Source organism: Xiphophorus maculatus, chromosome 7 (assembly GCF_002775205.1).
Source record: "Xiphophorus maculatus strain JP 163 A chromosome 7, X_maculatus-5.0-male, whole genome shotgun sequence".
Taxonomy (NCBI): Eukaryota; Metazoa; Chordata; class Actinopteri; order Cyprinodontiformes; family Poeciliidae; genus Xiphophorus; species Xiphophorus maculatus.
Window position 1 is genome coordinate 12573416 of NC_036449.1, and position 18570 is coordinate 12591985.

The window sequence follows — 18570 nt, forward strand, 5'->3', positions numbered from 1 at the left end:
CGCACCTGTCACAGTGGGCGGGGCCAGTGATGTCACCTGTAGCTAAGTGGGGGAGGGGATGATCATCCTCCGCCTTTCCACTGGAAGTTCGTCTGAACTACTGCTGAAACATCTTCAGGGAGAAAAGCAACGCTACCATGTTGCCTTTTTTGGAAACCCGGTGATTATGTAGAACAGCGAGTACATGACGTTTTTCTACCAGTACTCCGGGTTTCTACAAGATTTTCGGTTAACAAGAGCAACAAGTGAAGTTTCCGCGGAAGGATACAGAGCACCGAGATGGGAAATGTGATACTGGTGGTGTTTCTGCTGCTGCACCTGCCAACAGGTGAGGTTTTAGCTCTCCCAGGACCAACACTTTCTGCCTGAAAGTTCGCCTGTGATTCTAAGTTACTGTTGTATAATTTGTAGTGAGGCATTCAGAGACAGACAAGGAAGAAACCTAGGGCAAATCGTCGTCAGTAATAAACAATGGTGGCAAGTTAATAATCGACAGGTGTAAACAGGACAAGGCCGAGTGATGTCACGTATCTGCGGGGCCTAGTTTTCCATGTACACAAGAAACTCCCAACATCAGGAGAACAGTTTCTGCAACCACACAAAGGAGTTAGATCATTTATCAAAGACGCTGTTAACAAAAGCGTTTTAAATGCCTTCTTACCCCTTGTAGGGATTGGATTTTTCTGTTTCAAAGAACATTTCTAATCGTGTCTCTTGTTTCATGATCACTTTTGTCAAATAAATGTAATTAATTAAAGCTAGTCAGTGGTGCAGAGGGTTGTAGCCTCTAATTTTTATTTAACCTGCTGATAGTTTACACTAATACTGTCCATATGTAAGAGTAGCATGACAGTTTGATTTACAGTTTTTTCTGTAAAACACATAAGAACTTCATAATGTTGACTATTCTTGGCTTTTGCTTGAACCTTTGACCATATTATTATTACAACAATAATGACAGCAATAATTATAATAATTGTCTACTGATTTAATTTTCTTTGCCTGGAACAGATTAGCTCTGTTCCTCTAAATGAAGACTAAAAACCCACCGGTTTAGAGTTGCCTTTGAATCACAATAAAAGACACATTAGCCAACATATCTGATATTATTTTGGTGAGGTGTCTCATCAAAAGATAATGTCTGTTGAATTGATGACTGTATGGTGTTTTCTTTATAACTTTGTAATTTTCTGTTTTTATTATTTAAAGCACCTTGAACGTGTTATACAAATAAACTTTGATTTTGATTCGATATATTTTTGTAATATGTATTAAAGGTTGTTGTAGAGGTCATTGTCATTTTTGGAGAGCCTTGCTAGTTAGATTTCTCTCTGTTCGAAGCTCAATATGTTTTAACTGTAAAATTAAACACTGTGTTAGACTAAAGATAATTAATAGAATATTTTGGATAGAGTGTGCAAATGTTTGTAAAATTAGGTAAAGCTCAATCAATCCTGTTTTTTTCATATGTATTTTTTTATATTAAGTAAATAATACATTATGACTGTAACTGATCGTCAAAGTTTAAGGATTTCAAATATTGTTAAATTATGAGAAGCAAAAGCTCATAAATATCAGACAACAGGTACAAAGTGTTTACATTTTCCAGTAATCGTAGATCATAATTTTATTCATTAGCGATGGCTTCCTGTCATGAGGACATACAGTTTGCAGTTAATGACTGATAACTGTGATTATAGGTGATGACACAGTCTACTTGTTGTAAACTGTTAACCAGTCTGGTCAGATTCCTGCATTTAACCACAGAGTTATGCTGCTTAAATAACCTGACTCATGTCACTGTTCTTCGTCTTTGTACCAGAGCTGCTGTCCATTCAGGTGGTCGTTCCACAGGTTGAGAGAGCAACAGCGCTGTTTGCTTGGGTGACAATCCGCTGCGACTACACAACATCAGCAAACCAACAGGAGGTCCTCGTCACGTGGAAATTCAAGTCGTTCTGTAAAGACCCAGTTCTGGAGTACTACTCCACAGGTGAGGCTGTCGGTGAATGGGAAGGGCTCAGTAGGATCAATTTAGGCTCTGCAATTAGATATTTGATTATTTTTTCATTGAAATGACTTTGGAGGAAGTTCTGAATGCATCGTCAATCCTTCCTAAAAAAAGTTCAGTTAGGTTCGGTGTTTAGTTTACTAGTATTTACTTATTTTCCCTTCACCCAGGGCTAAGACTCTATCATGACATTTAAAATCTACCTCATATAAAAAATATATTTTCTTTTTTTTTCCATTAACAAATGATAAAAGGCACAGCCATTGACTGGATAGATGGATGAATGCATTATTTTAAAAAAAAAATAAAACCACATGAAGATGGTCAGTGTTGCATCAGAATATTTTTAAGAAGACTGCAGACATTTAAAAGTAAATTATTTTTATACTTAGTTGAGCTTATAAAATTTACTCAAATGTACGGCTGTTGAGGAGTCCCCTCTGGTCAGACTCTAAAGCCCTGCTGCATCTCATGTGCTGTGCAGCATTTGGACTGGTTGAATGCTGCAAGCAGCTGCATTTGGACTTTACCTGATTTTTCCACAGAACCCGGAATAGTTACGTTGTCTTGACTTTGTTTATATTAGCAATTCAGTTTAGTTCAGGGCAAGCTATATGCCTTGTTGAAAAATGTGGACTCTGACATAAAGCTTTGGTCCTGTCCATCTTTTTTTCCCCCCCTAACCATAGTTGTGTAAGAAACCTTGAAGTTCCCAAATAGCAGAGTTTAGTGACAGCTGGGAGTCTTCTGTTTAGTTTTGGTTCACTTTTTCAAAATGTTGCGCTGCATATTAAGTTCCACATGCAAATGTGTTCAGGTGTGAAACAAGACTGAACTGTATTTGTTTGTTATATGTGTGCACTGAAGAGAGAGGGTTTGGTATGAATACATGTATCATTACATCATTAGTTGTGACACAGAGGCTACATGCTGATCAAAAAAAGTATAATGTACCCAGGTACTGTTTATGATTGATTACCTCTGTTAATTGCTTTCTTAAGTTTTGTTGTTGAATTCGCTTAATTTATATATTTTTTTTCTTTTTAATTGTACAACTACAAAAGATATTGTACAAACTAATACTGCAACACAAAGAAAAAACATCTTGGCTGCTTTATTAGGCACTTACCCTGAACCGAAATTGTAAGCCTGATGCTCTGCTCTACTTTGTTTTTGAAGCTTATCAGGCGGCTCTCCAGATGGGTCAGGATCCTGCCAATGACTGTCCAGACAGGCAGCGCACAGTTCGGACCGTCATCCAGAAGAGAGGCGTCAATGAGCCAACGCTGGGGTCAGAGTACAGAAATCGTAAAATCACAATCCAGAACAGTAAGTTTGATCCCAGTATAATTTCTTTGTTGCTTATTAGCTTGAATGTGTTGCCCTGGGACGGTTAACATGCATACTCTCCTTTTTTTCCTGGCTATTACTCTAGTGTTGAAGGATTGTATTCTCTATCTTTTTTAAGAGAGCATATTGTAAATAGTATGTTATAGCAAATACCCAGTGTAGGGGGATTTAAACAAAACTTTCTCTCAACAGAGGCCGACTTGGTGATAAATGAGGTGATGTGGTGGGATAACGGCATGTATTACTGCAGTATCGATGCTCCTGGTGACACCACAGGCGACTCGGATCGAGAAGTCAGACTCATCGTGTACCGTAGGTTTCTTCAGTTTCTGCTGCTGTCTTTTAACATTCACAAAGATCAAAGCCCACAAACATAGGAACCCTGTAATAAAAATGATTTTCTTGTTTCAGACTGGCTGACTGTGCTATTTATCATCATCGGCGCTCTGTTGCTCATCATGCTCTTCTGCATATGCTGCTGTCAGTGCTGCCCGCAGAAATGCTGCTGCTATGTCCGCTGCCCCTGCTGTCCGCAGACCTGCTGTTGCCCTGAAAAAGGTACTGACAATGTCTTCATGTCATGGAGGCAGAGGGAGGTTTCTGTGGCAGAAACTCTTTTACAGATTCTGATTTGGAAAAAGAAATTCTAGAAAAGTTAATGCAGCAAAGAGCTGCACTTCAGTGTTCCTTCATAGTCTTTAAAACTTTGTGATATAAAAGTATGATCTTTATCTTGCTTAGAATGTACTTTCAGGTAAAAATATATAGGAAATTATTATTAACTTGCAGATTCTGATTAAATAAACCAACTCTGTGATACTTTGCGCCACTGAAGCGTTTCTGGTCTTTGCTGTGATTGCAGCTGTGATGCAGCATCGAATGCTGAAACAAGCTCAGAAAGCCATGGCTCCCTGGATGTACGGTCAGCCTGTTTACGCAAACGTCAGCAACACCTCCTCCCAGGGTGTTCCCCTGCTCTACTCAGGTGAGTATCGGTCAAACAAAAGCATGAAAAGATTTATTTAGTGAATGATTTGTTTCTTTTCACAGGGTGTGTCTATTTGGTTTGAAAACCAAAGTACAAGAAAACCAGTTCTTGCACTTATAAGGACTTCTAACAAGCCCATTACATATTTATGTTGTGCCTTAGTATATTTAACATCTTTTTCTATAAACTTGAAGTTTTTATTTTGTCTTTATCTGATTTTTTTTTCCTTGTTTACTCCCAGCCTCGGTGTCAGATTACCCAACCAAACAAAACATCTCCATGACTCCCATCCCTCTGGGACCCATGGCCCTACAGCAGCAGCAGCCCCCTTTGCATGCTCAATACATGGTGAATGGCAGCCTGCGTAGCAGTAATCAAAGTGCCAACCCAATGCTGGATTACCTGGAGAACCAGATGAGAGGGCTGGATGTGGGACCCCCTCAAATGGCACCACATGCTGTCCGAAACATGGCCCCATTACAGCCCCAACCCTCTCCTCCAGCTGTGCCCTACGCCCCCGGCCCGCCGAGCATGTTGTCGGCGCTGGATGATATGGGGGTGAAAGGGGTGGAAAGAAGGGTGATCACTCTGCCTCCTATCATCCAGCGAGGTCCTGCTGGAGACGGGGCCGGAGGGTATCCCAGAATGTCCAGTCACTCTAGTGGGAGTACTAACCGATCAGGAAGGGGCCAACGGGGAGACAACCGTGGGTACAGAACCAGAGAGGACCTTCTACCAAGGCAGGGGGTACTGCGTGAGTACAGCGACGATTCGGACTGGGACAACCGGCGAGGAAGAGCAACGCACAGGAGTTCAAGGAACGAGAGGGGCAGTTCGTCCGGGAGGAGAGAGCGAGGGTCCAGGCCGCGTGCCCGAAGCCGCGACGACTTGATGGAGGAGCTGCATAGCAGATCGGCAAGGAGGGAGAGGAGCTACTCCCCTCCTACGCACCACAAAGGATCCTGGAGCTCAGATGAGGGCAGCAGCCAGAAAAAAGGACGCAAAGTAAAGGATTGGTCCGAGAAACCACCCAGCTACTACGCCAGTGAGGTGCAGCCTGATCGCAGGAACTACAGCCATCTTTCTGTAAGAGCTTCTCCTAGTGCTGACACACACACTGAAACAGCAGTGTGTTAAAATTTAACCTGTTTTATCATCGTGTTCTAATACCTTTAGTTTTCAGTCTTTACCTCTTTCTTGTTTCTTTAACCTGTGTGTGTTGTGGTTTTGAAAACAGTCTGCCATTTTATAGCAGAGTCACAAACAACCTGAAAGATCAATTTAATACTCAGCTTAGTTCCACTTTGAGGAAATACTTCTTTCATTGTACTTTGAAACCTGCTTCAAAGTATGATGACCTTTAGAACCTGCAGTGGCAATATCTTGTCTCATAAATGTGAGCATGAAGTATATTGGGTATATAGCAATATGCAAATAAGTGAATGATAAAACAGAAATGTACCAATATTACATGCACACAATATTAACATACAGTATGTTTTGCCAGACCTTATGAGAATTTGCTTCTGAGAAACTGAAATATATATAAAAAAAGATAATTGGAGTAAATGCTTAGAATTTTTGAGCTGGAAATATAGGAAAAAATGTTTCCAGCTTAAAACAAGTTTCCAGTTTTAAGCTGGAAACTGGCTGTTACAAATCCTGTGTCACTCTGTGATAAAAATAATCAGTCTGTGTTCTTGATCGCCAATTTGTGGGAATATTAAACTCGGATGCTTGTAGAGTAGCAGATTGTGGCTTTGTTGCAGCTCTTCCCATTGCTTCAGGTGATAGTATAAGCGCATCATCTCAAACCTTTTCTGATTCCTTTTTGATGGAATTAAAGAAAATTGGCACTTTAACAAGATTAGCTCCAACTGTTCCACAGACCTTTCACACTGCCCCCAAGTGGCAGCAGGTGGGTACAACAAATAGATGTGCAAAGCTCTTTATCGTCTGTTCTTGCATAGCTTTGGTTTCTTCCTCTTCTTTGGTGCTTTTTTGTTGTTTCTGTCTGTTTTTGGATGTGGTAATCATAGCATCTCTTGCTTAGACTCTAACCTTAACTTTTTTTCACGTTTTTTTTCTCATAGGATAGAGGCTCCCATAGCAGTACCAGCGTAGTCATCTGAAACATTTCTTTTGTATTCCCTTCACTGCTTCCAATGAAGAAGTTTGTAACTGTAGCTGATTAATAAACTGAAATGTTGTTTTACAGACCTAAAACATTTAGGACTGTAAAAATATGCACATACATGTAGTATATGTGCATAAGTTTGAACTGCAAATCCATTGTGTATTACAGCAATATAATAAATCATGTTCATTTCCATTGTTATTTGTTATGTGAATCTTTCATGCCACATTTTCTGTTTTGTGTGCTTTTCCCTGGTGATGGAAAAAATGTCTAGGTTGATGTTCACTTCGTTTCAACAAACACATGAAGTATTGTGTATTGATTTGTTTCTACATTATTTTATTTTTGCATAATTCTTATATTTAAACATTTAGTTTTTATCTCTAACAGAACAGCTGAAGCAGAAACCACAGATTAGTACTTTGAAATGAATGAATAGTTTTGAAATCACTGTCGCCACTTAAATACTGTATAAATGTGATCTTACTTAACCATTTCTTTTGTGATAGAAAAGTAGTGTTGTGTATAAATAATGTTAGTATGTTTTGTTTTTTAAAAATAAACATTGTTTAGATACAACCAGAGTGATTTTGGTCCTTAATGTGCTCGAATACTCCTGGAGATGCAGAAAAATTCACCTCAGGTTGATTGGAGATTTTCAATGGATCATATGTGAATCTATTTGACTGACTGTCAACAAGGGGAGCAAAGCTTATTATTTAGTGTCTGCTTATAAATAAAATGATAGGCCTTATATCAATAAAAAAGAGTGAATACCACCATGGTAAAGATGTATAAAAAGCTTTAATCTTTAGCTGCAGTTGCATTTTTTACACATATTTACAAATCAACGCACGAGATTCATAGACAAAATCATATTTCCCTCATGCCGTTTCCCATCCTCAGATCTCCTATCAAAAACATGAGCTGAGGAAAAGAGAGGGCTCAAGACTCTCCATTTGCTTCAGTAAATGTTATAGATGACAAATTGCTGTCCTGTTGGTAGAACAGGGTCGTACAAACGACAGTGCATTAAATAAATGCAATAGATACATGTTTTGAAGTTTTTATTTTATAAAACTGACAGCTTCCTGGTCACATATGAATACAGAACAGTGTAGGATATATTTGACTGGTGAAGATTGCTGTTTGGATTTGTGGTATTGAGTTGGCACGCAGTTTTTTAATGACTCTGTGCAAGCTTAATGAAATGTTTGCATTTAATCTATTAGGCCAGGGGTGTCCAAACATTTTGTCACGTGGGACAAAATTGTTGAGTCAAAAATAATCGAGGGCAAAAAACCCCGAACAATACAGCCTAAAATCAAGCAAATAAATGTCTTTTTCATTTTATCTACAAGAAGTTGCACATTTCCACAAAAAACTCAAATTAAAATTAATATCAGAAATTTTCTAGAAAAAAAAATAGCTAACTGTGTTTTAAATTTCTGCCTAGTGGAGTTTGCTATGGATTGTTCCACTTAAAGATACTTTTCAATGTCAGTCTTACACAAAATGTGGGAATTAAAAAAACAAGCAATTTTAGACAAAAGTTTAGGAAGTGGAAACAATAAAATTCTCACTTTTGTAGATTGTGCCAAAGGCAAAACCCCTCAGTATTTATTTATTTTACTAAAACGTCTGTAAATTTACTTCAGTTTACCTCAGCTGCACCAATCTTTGCACCGGTAAAGGCAGATCTATGATTTCCAAAATTATTTAGCCTTATTTATGATATTTATAAAAGGTTTATTAGGCGGACTAAGAGTTTAAATTTATTCGGTAGTTCCAGTGGTAGAGTCCACTATACTTATAAACAGTGCGATAAAATTAACTTGTATTTAGTTACACTCAGCAGCATACTTCAGGCTGCAAGTTTGCAGAACATGGATGACTGGAAGGCGCATAAAGGCCGCAGTTATCGTGAGATTAGACAAGCGCACCAGTGAAAGTTGGCGCAAAAGATGGAGCTCATGGTCACAGAGCAGCCGTGCTGAGGGCGGGGCTTCTGTCCTCGCAGAGCGGGTCTCTCATTGGCTGATGCGCGGCTTGGAGAGGCGGGCTAACCTGGACACGGAAGTGAAGCCGCCCAATGTCAGGAGACCCTGGATCAGCTGTCGAGCCTCCTTCCTCCGGATAGACAGCAGCCTGTTCTATCGGTAGCCGTAGAGCCAGAGGAGCTTTTCCTCTGATCAATTAGGTCTGGTGCGTTTCATATTCCCGCAGTTTTCAGGTGAGGCCCGCTGACTAACAGCTCTGAGTTTGCTGGTTTTAGCTGGTTCATCTGCACAGAAAACCGTGTTTGTTGGAGAGCTGCGTGTGCTAACCGCGGCTAGCTTCTTATATAAAAGAGTTTAACCATTCGGCTACTAGTTTAATCTTTATTATAGTGTGATTCTGTCCAGAGAAACACAGAGGCTGTTGACTCCTGTTGTCTTTATAAATGACTCAGCTTGAAGCTAATGGTTTAACGCTTGAAGTCGGTTGTTTACGGAGAAGCTGAACTTGTATAAGTCACGGTATGTTTGGCATTCCGGGGTTGTATGTCCTCCAGGCGAACTGTAATGTGTCATGTTCCACTGAGTTGTTTTTTGCATTCTCGGTGTCCGCAGGCAGAATGAACTCCCTCCCAGGAAAAGCCGCTTTGTCTCTGTGCAGACGCGCAGCTGCGGGCGGGATGAGGGTGCTGGTCGCCGCTCCTGGTCGCCCCACTGGGGGAGCAGCGCAGGCCGACAGGGCCGCTCTCCAGCCTGTCCGGGTCTGCCACTCTGGGACCAACCAGAAGGGCAGCGTGTACACCAAGAAGCGGGGCTACGACATCACCAGGAACCCCTACCTGAACAAGGTTAGTTTATTTATCTGCCGGTGTGAACATCTTTACTTTATATGGCATATATAACCCAGGGTTTCCCCCAGTGTATCATAAGCCTGGTGGGCCACCAGGCTTTACTTCTAGGCTAAGCATTGCTTATTTTTTAAAAGTCTTTTTAATTAAGACTTTATAGTTGGTGTTCAGGTATTAATCTTACAATCTTTTAATAACACATAATTATCAAGTGATATTTTTAAAGTTGTAGTTGTGAGAAAAATGTAAATGGATGCATAAAGGTGCTTCAGAAACTCAGCTCTCACTACATTAAGTTAAATGTTTGCACAGCCAACATAACGTCCTGCATAGAACGTGCTGTGATGTTGGCATGTATATAAACACTGTAAAAGGCCAGAACGTTTGGCTTCATGAGTGATGTTCGTATTTAGCACCTTTTACAGTCTCTGCTAATTATTTAACAGACAGCACAGAACAAGAATCACACTCCTATTCCTCCTCTGTTCTGTTTGAATGAAAATAATCAAAATCTCCTCAAAGAACATTGTCTGTGGTATTCCTGGATTTTTCTTTACCCCACCAATCATGATGGCGTTAGTTTGTTTTTTCTAACTTGTTCCGGCCTATGAAGACACCAGGATTCCTGCAGAGGCTCAAGATCAGTTTATTGCTTAGATTGTAGATGTTCAGAGGTCGCTCTCAGTTCTCTCTTCTCTCCATGCTGACTCAGCCGTCACATCCTCACAGGTTCATTTATGTGCAAACAGTCAGGAAATGGAGTCACACTTTGACAAAAAAAAAAAAGAGATTTTCTCTTTCCTTACATTAACATGAAAGAAAATGTTAATGTGTTTCATTGACATTAAAAGAAAGTGTCTTTTTAGTCTGATTCTTCTAAATAACATCCAGTGCAACTAATTGCCTCCAGAATTAATTAAATAGTTTCCACGAACAGCTAACAGTAAGGCTGCACGGTATTTCTTTCTTCTGTCTTATCTCTGTTTCCATCACTCTGAATTTTAGCATTTTGGGGAATGTCAGTGTCTGGTGTGGAGCGTCTGCTGCTGTGAGACTGTCCAGCTGGACAAATATTATGTTTGCATGTAAAAATGCGCAACACTGGAATTGTCACCACTTTAAAAATACTCTGTGAGAGTTGTGAAGGTTTTCCGTCTGTGTAAGCAGTTACTTTGAGGATTTTCCAGGGAAACTTCCTCCCAAATGACTTTCTCTTACTCTGCAGTTCTGGAAGCAGTGTGCCATTGTCTTCTTTCTGAGACCTTCACTTATGTGGCTACAGCAAGTCCTGTTTAGTTTGAAACATTGTAGTTCGTCTAATGTTGGAATAGGTTCCAAAGAAAAGTGTGCATTTATAATAAATGCACTGTAGAACAAAGTCGGAGTGGATTCTGTGTTTTTAGCGGGAGAAATGGGAGAGACGATGAAAGACAAGTGGAGCTTAGAGGGGAGTGGGTGCAGGGGCTCGCTTCATTGGACAGAATAAATAGATTAAAGCTCACACCCCCGCTCAGATGCTTTTCAAGTCATCTGCATGCAGGACTAGAGGAAACTACTTTTACAAGTTTACAAAGTTCCTTTTCAGAATTAAAGCTGTAAAGTTTTGTTTTTTTAGTAAATTACCCAACCGGCTCACACATTGGTATCACATCTGTCCTTCCATATCAGACACATTATCTAACAAGAGGCAATGCAAATGGTAATAAACCTGCAAAAAAGGCCTCAACGCATTGATCAATTGTGATTAGTAAAGGCATGTGCAATAAAGGTCATTTTTATACTAACTTATGCTTTTTTTTAAAATAAAAAAACACAACCTTTCTTCCTTGTTTCTTTTATATATTGGGAAATGGCTGTACAAACATAATGATAACCTATTTTTATTTTTTTTTATTTCATCTGAAGTTTTTTAGGCCTGTATGCTGAGTGTGTGAAATTTCTTGTTTGTGCACACAATCTTGGCCCATAAAGCTTATTCTGTTAATACGTGTAGCAAATAGAAATGTACTTTAAATTAATATAATGCCCTACAAGTAACTCAGGTTTCCACCCACATTGCAAAAATCTGCATCATAGATTAATTGTTTTCTTTAAATTGCCCTCATGAGTGCATGAGTGTGTGTGTGTGTGTGTTCCCCTGTGATAGACCGGCGACCTGCCAAGGTGATCCCTGCCTCTTGTCCAATGACCACTGGAGATTTTTTGAACTTCTAAGGTTTTTTTTTTCTTTTGTCTAAACTGTCTTCCTGACTGATCAGCATACGATCACTGCTTTCAAATCCCTTCGCCTCATGTTGTTTCCTCCCTTGAGTTTCCACATGTTGTTTTCGCTGGAGTGGAAATGTGACCACAAAAGAGAGACTGTTGTTTTTATGTGAATACGATGAGTCACAACTCCACTCTGAGGTTGATGACAGACGCATGAATCACTGCGATCTATATTTGCTGCAGTCTTTATTTATTTTAAAGCCTTTTTCTTGGTGCAGATTCTTTCCCGGGATTACAGTGTTTTATAATAATTGATGTTCCACCCTTCAGGGAATGGCGTTCACCCTAGAGGAGCGCATGCAGCTGGGCATCCACGGCCTGATCCCCCCCTGCTTCCTCTCCCAGGATGTTCAAGTGCTGCGTGTCATGAGGAGCTACGAAACCCGCACCAACCCTCTGGACAAGTGAGTCTCCCAGCAAAGCATGGCAAAGTGCTGTTCAAGATTATCACACTGCAGATGTTTAATCAGTTGCGCTGTCCTGCTTGCAGAGTAAAATCCTCTTTAGGATGTTCCAGCTGTTGCACCTACGGCTTGTTTTTTTTTGTTTTTTTAATCAAGGGATTCAAGATTTATTTATTCTGGGATTAAAGGCTCAGATTATCATTGGTTGAGAATTTGCTTTGAACATTGTAAGAAAAAACCCCTTCCAGAGCATTGGAAAGTATTCATACCCACAAACTTTTAAGGTATTTCATAGGGATTCTACATGTTGGAACTACTATAAGTATCAAACTAACTCATTTGTATTGAATCCCTCTGAATTATTCTTGTCTCTAACAAATGCATGGAAAATATTAATTTGACAACCATTTATCCTTTTCCCTCCTTGTGTTCTAACATAAATCCCAGTAAAATACAACAAAGATTGAGGTTAAAATATGGGAAAGTTCAAGGGATATTTCTAAAAATATATACTTTAACACAAAAAAAGTGTAATTTTGTGCTAATCTGTCCATTTCAGGTACATCCTACTGATGACTCTGCAGGACAGGAACGAGAAGCTGTTCTACCGGGTGTTGACCTCCGACATCGAGGAGTTCATGCCCATCGTGTACACTCCCACCGTAGGCCTGGCCTGTCAGCAGTACGGCCTCGCCTTTAGGAGGCCTCGGTGAGGCTGGTTCCTGCTAGTGCTGCATAGTATTCAAAAGAAATAAATGTGTGATTTTATTCTACAGTATAGCAGTGATGATTAAACATTTTTTCTTTTTCTACTCTTTCTTTATTCTGATGTCCTGGACACTAGCTCCTACTGGTTCTAGACAATGGATGTTTTTATGCTGTACTTTATAGTATAGTGTTTATAGTGTTTACTTGATGTTAAACTTATCTGTGACTTTTTAAATGCTTTATGTTAGTCTGTATGACTGATTTAATTTTATGCTGCCATCCCGTGTGTTTGCAGAGGACTCTTCATCACCATCCATGACCGGGGACACATTGCCACCATGCTCAACTCCTGGCCTGTAGACAACATCAAGGTACACACCGTGCACTGACACGCTCTACTCTTGCTCCTGACCTGTTAACACACATTAACCATGTTCCTGTACAGTCTGGGAAAATTGAGCACTGTGTAGAATTAGCTTTGATTTTCCAGATCTGAATAAGTATGGATAAAAGGAAATTGAGTGTGCCAAATGTTTTGATCTCCCAGACTACTTTCCTTCTTGTATTTTTTGATTGAGAAGTCTAATGAAGCCTAATGAACCACACAGTGGTTTTTACACTGATTTGCTACATGGACATGCATCATCTTTGATTTGCCAACTTGATTTTAACATTTAACCCTTCTGAATTTTGGTCTTGTATCGAAAAAACCCAAAAGGAGACGATTTCACTGTCTGTCTGGTTTTTACAGTCAGGCTTTAAAGTGGGTCTAAAATGCTAAACCAAACCCTTAAGCTAATATTTTTAGGAATTTTTACAATAATAATAAGCCTTGTAAAGACTCTGCATTTTGTCTTGGATTCTCCATTCTTAATTTGACAAGTCAAAGTTACAGATTTTTAAATGGTGTCAACGTGAGTCCAGATGCTACCGAAGCAGATCAGTGGCCCTGCACAAGAATGAGAATCAGAAGCTAATTTGCTGTTGTGCTTTAAAACTACATAGTCATTTTGTGATGAAAAATGTGAAGTAATGCTTGGTGTCTGTCAAGGCCATCGTGGTGACGGATGGAGAGCGTATCCTTGGACTGGGAGACCTGGGCAGCTATGGGATGGGAATTCCTGTTGGGAAGCTGGCTCTCTACACGGCATGCGGCGGCGTTCCTCCTCAGCAGTGTCTCCCTGTGCTGCTGGACGTCGGCACCGACAACCAGGTGAGTGCGCAAGAACGCTAGAATGGGTTTTTCTTGTTGCAGAACCGCACATCAACCTGATTTATCGGCATGATTAACTCTAAAACCAATTCAGGAAGTCAGAAATATCTGTTGTGTTCTCATCCAGTCGCTTCTAGACGACCCTCTTTACATCGGCCTGAAGCACAAGAGAGTCAGAGGAAAGGAGTATGACGAGCTCATCGACGAGTTCATGCAGGCAGTCACGGACAAGTGAGTCCATCAGAAATTATTCACTAAAGTTAAATAGTAATCTTGGTGCTTGGCTGATGGTGCATTTCCTCTGCAGGTATGGGATGAACTGCCTGATCCAGTTTGAGGATTTCGCCAACAGCAACGCCTTTCGTATCCTTAACAAGTACAGGAATCGCTACTGCACCTTCAACGACGATATCCAAGGTATTTTGTTAGTCACAGGAGTCGGTGTCGGCATTGCAATCGGTTTTGTTGTCATTTGAAGAAGCAGAATTGGCACCCATTAAAGTTTTGTACATTTTTCCATTCTGCACTTCAATATACTTTTATTTTGTGTTGGTTTTATACGATTAAACAAAGTAGAGTGAAGTGGAAGGATAATGTTTTGTCTGACTGGTTTTGTTTGACACTTCTGATATGTAGTGAGTCACAAGCAGATATTGTTTCACAATTAAGGTAATTTTCTCTGCAGGCACGGCATCTGTAGCCGTCGCTGGAATATTTGCTGCTCTGAGGATCACAAAGGACAAACTGTTGAACCACACTTTTGTTTTCCAGGGAGCAGGCGAGGCGAGTCGAGCTAAACGATGATAAATTTAAAAATGGCATTAAAGGGAGACTTTGTTACAGAATTAACTTTGTTCTGGCTGTTATCTGACCAGGCTGCTATGGGTATCGCCCACCTACTTATGATGGCCATGGCTAAAGAGGGAGTGTCTAGAGAAGATGCTGCCAAGAGGATTTGGATGGTTGATTCAAAAGGTCTTATTGTGAAGGTAACATGTCTAATCACGTGTTGCTGTACGTAAATCGCCATGTGGTTTGAAAACAAACAAAGAAAGTTGTTGTTCCTACAGGGAAGAGGCAATCTGAACCACGAGAAGGCTGAGTTTGCTCACGAACATCCACACCTGAAGACTCTGGAGGAGGCGGTGGAAACCATCAAACCCACCGCCATTATTGGTGAGATAACTGGAAATGCTGGTAAAATTAAGCGCATTGTGTCACCAGTGTGTAACCCACATTTGTTTTGTTCCTAACCAGTTATGGAAACTCAGTGAAAATCTGTGAGAGGTGACTCTTTTTCACGTAGCGTTTCTTTACAACGTAGCGGCAAAATGCTTACTCACTGCTTTCTCTTTAATCTGAACCATCGAAAACCTGGACGATGTAATCAATGGTTTGATATTTCAAACTGCATGTAAATTGAGCTGTCAAATATTTCTAACATCTCATCAAAGTTTCAACAATAAAATACATGGTACGAAAGTAATTTATCTGACAAGATGATCAAATATAATTGTTAGCTTTAATTTTTAACAGATTTTGCCAACCAAGATGCAGAATCCTAGAAATGGAGAGATCCTGTATTCATCATTATCATTGTCAGAAAACTGACTGGTGTTTGTGCTGAAGGTGTGGCTGCCATCGGAGGAGCGTTCACCGAGAAGATCATTAAAGACATGGCGTCTTTCAACGAGAGGCCCATCATCTTTGCTCTGAGCAATCCCACCAGCAAGGCTGAGTGTACTGCAGAGCAGTGCTACAAACTCACAGAGGTCATATATTTTCACACATATATTGCAGTTGATGTATTTCAGGGCCATGCAAAAGTATTTATTACTGTTTTTCAAGACTGTCATGTTTCCTCCCCTCACTCTGTCTGTGATCAGGGCAGAGGCATCTTTGCCAGCGGGAGTCCATTTGACAAAGTGACCCTGCCAGACGGACGCATCTTCTTCCCCGGTCAGGGAAACAACGCCTATGTGTTCCCAGGAGTTGCCCTGGGCGTTATAGCCTGTGGCGTGCGCCACATATCTGAAGACATTTTCCTCACCACTGCAGAGGTCCGTTCCTCACTGAAAGAAAAGACGCACTAACTAGAAGCTTAGCAGCTTCTGCTGAATCTCTTTACGCTTCATCAAACCCAGAATCTCTGCGCTTTCATTTTCAACTCGAACCCTCTGATTGAACCGTCAAGTAAAAACCTCACGTCTGATCATCATACCCGCTGTGCCTGTTTTTGTCTCTGTCAGGCGATAGCTGACATGGTAACAGAAGAGAACCTGGCTGAAGGAAGACTCTATCCACCTCTAAGCACCATCAGAGAAGTGTCCTTCAAGATCGCAGTAAAGGTGAGAGATGTAATATTAAACAATATTTCAATTACCTATTTTCTCATGCAACTTCCTGAAAATTTTACGAATTAGTGACTATATTATTATCCAGCTTAGCAAGTAACTAAAATAATGTTAGTAATTACATTTTCTCTTCACAACATGTTCCTCCAGCCAATCCCAACTATCTCTCTCCTGTGCATCTTCTTATCCAAAAGACAAAGCATATCTAACATTAAAGCAACATGGCACAAATGGATGTTAAATAAGGATCAATATACCCTTGATCCTTATTAGTTTTAATAAAAATGTTACAGAAAATAACATTTCTAACTTAAAAAGTATTTTTTATTCGCTCTCATTGAATATTCTAATTTTATCTGAAACTAAATTTGGTTTGACTTTAGTTTTTATTAGCTGTAAGCACAAAATATCAAAATAAATGGAAATAAGTGATGTTGGATTAATTCCTGAGCTACACTTTACAATGAAATTACTAAAATAAATAAACTTTTCAGCATTTTAACACTAATTATAGGGGTAATGAGATGTAAGAAAACCTGTAATTTGTGCGAAATGTAGTAACCACTGGATTTTGCATCATCTAATGAGTGGGAAAATAATTCCCATAATAAACATTCTTAAAATCTAATTTATTGTGTAAATTAGACTCATAGAAAAAAAGTTAAAAAAAACCCCCAAACAACGTATTTCTCTTTATTTGTTAGTGCTTTGTCCTAATCATTTTAATAATAAAATAAATCTTTTGATTTGCTTTGATGACCAAAGTGAAGGAAACATCTGCAGTGATTACTAGAGCCAGCAGAGGGAGCTGGAGGTCAGGCCAGGAGATGCTACAAAACATCTCTACCTCGTTGATCAAATCAAATTGACTGATCTCAACGTCCTGCCCTTTGTTCCTGTTTCAGGTCGTCAACTATGCATACAAGAACAACATAGCTTCGGTGTACCCTGAGCCCAAGGATAAGGAGGCGTTTGTGCTGTCGCAGATCTACAGTCCTGACTACGACTCCTTCACTCTGGATACTTACAGCTGGCCGCAGGAGGCCATAAATGTCCAGGACGTGTAATCATTCTCTGAAATCTATATACCGCTGTGGTGTTGCCTACAGTTTCACTCCCTTTCCTTTTTTTTTTTTAGCTGAATATTTTTATATACATTTCTGTAAGCATTGGACCCATAGATACCAAACAATGAGTCATCTGAGAATTGAGAATTTATTATTTTGGTAGTATTTATTTAATCCGTTGCTAAATGAAGATTATGTTCTGTTCTCAAAGCAGCATATCAAAAAATCCATCGTGCCACTTGTACACAAAACCTTTTCACTTGTTTCTTTCAACTAAGATGCTGCAGTCAGTAGTTACTGTGCAGCGTTGTGTCACAGTACCTTGCAGTGCTTTGGTGTCTCGTCACAAGAAAACAGAGGATTCATTGTGATGCCGTGTCTGAACTGCAGTCAAACATCCCCCTCGGTCTCGGTGTGCCTGACTCTGTGACCTCAGGAGGTTGCTGCTCCATCGGCTAAAATCATTGGATCATTCTGTCCCGTTATTCTTCTTGTAATACACTCTGCTCCGTTTGTTCTTGTACTGGTTTTTATTTTTGTATTCTAATCAGCGTATTCTCTTTTGGCTTTGCATTGCTGTCAGAATTTTATTTTTAGCGAAGGACACTTTAATTGTTTAATTGTAATCGTCCCCATCATGGTGTTTTTGTACGACTCTGGTGTTTGCCTTCAGTTCTGTACAAGTGGTGTTGTTTTTTTTTTTTTTGCCAAAGCGATTTAAGCTCTATATGTTTTATTATGAGAAAGGATGCTGTGCAGGCTTTAGCACTTAGAGATATGCTTGAAGTTTTGGAAAAAGTACCATGTACGTTTTTAAATAAAAGTCTTAACAAAATGTGGTGAAGTTTGTTTTTTTATATGATTGAACAGTAAAGTGGATATTTGTCTATGAAGAGTGTTCTTTCTGTAGTTTGTTGGACAAACCTGCACCCAAAGCTGCAAGAGACCAGGTGTAATAACACAACAACAACAAAAAAACACATTTATTTTATGTTTCTAGCTGGTCTTATGAAAGCTGTTTGCATAATTGTGTTTTGTAGAGACATTTTTTTGAGGTTGCCCATAATTTCTTTTGCTGCTTGCCAGAGAACCAGTCTTGCATTAAATCTTTTCAGGTTTATCACCAACAATCTGTCCCAGAGACAATTTGTTTTCATTTGATTTTGCTTAAATCTTTGAAGAATACCAATAACAGCAGGTTATATTGGTACATTTAGCAAAAACA

General features: G+C 39.7%; 2 protein-coding genes across 3 annotated transcripts; both read left to right on the forward strand.

Moving 5' to 3' along the window:
- Positions 1-61: 61 nt before the first annotated feature.
- LOC102222765 (immunoglobulin-like domain-containing receptor 1) lies at positions 62-6681 on the forward strand. The gene is made up of 8 exons (XM_014468407.2): positions 62-328; positions 1823-1993; positions 3191-3340; positions 3554-3673; positions 3773-3919; positions 4224-4346; positions 4591-5435; positions 6443-6681. Exons 1-8 carry the CDS (start codon positions 280-282, stop codon positions 6479-6481), a joined length of 1644 nt encoding a protein of 547 aa, XP_014323893.2. The 5' UTR covers positions 62-279; the 3' UTR covers positions 6482-6681.
- Positions 6682-8582: 1901 nt separating this feature from the next.
- LOC102231048 (NADP-dependent malic enzyme-like) lies at positions 8583-18181 on the forward strand. 2 transcript variants are annotated; one of them, XM_023336612.1, is made up of 15 exons: positions 8583-9005; positions 9099-9331; positions 11870-12003; positions 12563-12712; positions 13007-13082; positions 13763-13924; positions 14052-14155; positions 14232-14341; positions 14610-14707; positions 14800-14913; positions 14995-15100; positions 15554-15696; positions 15811-15984; positions 16174-16272; positions 17184-18181. In XM_023336612.1, exons 2-15 carry the CDS (start codon positions 9104-9106, stop codon positions 17343-17345), a joined length of 1860 nt encoding a protein of 619 aa, XP_023192380.1. In that variant the 5' UTR covers positions 8583-9005; positions 9099-9103; the 3' UTR covers positions 17346-18181. The 2 variants fall into 2 exon arrangements, with proteins under 2 accessions (XP_023192380.1, XP_005798121.1); XM_005798064.3 differs by having other exon boundaries at positions 8583-8719.
- The last annotated feature ends 389 nt before the right edge of the window (positions 18182-18570 follow it).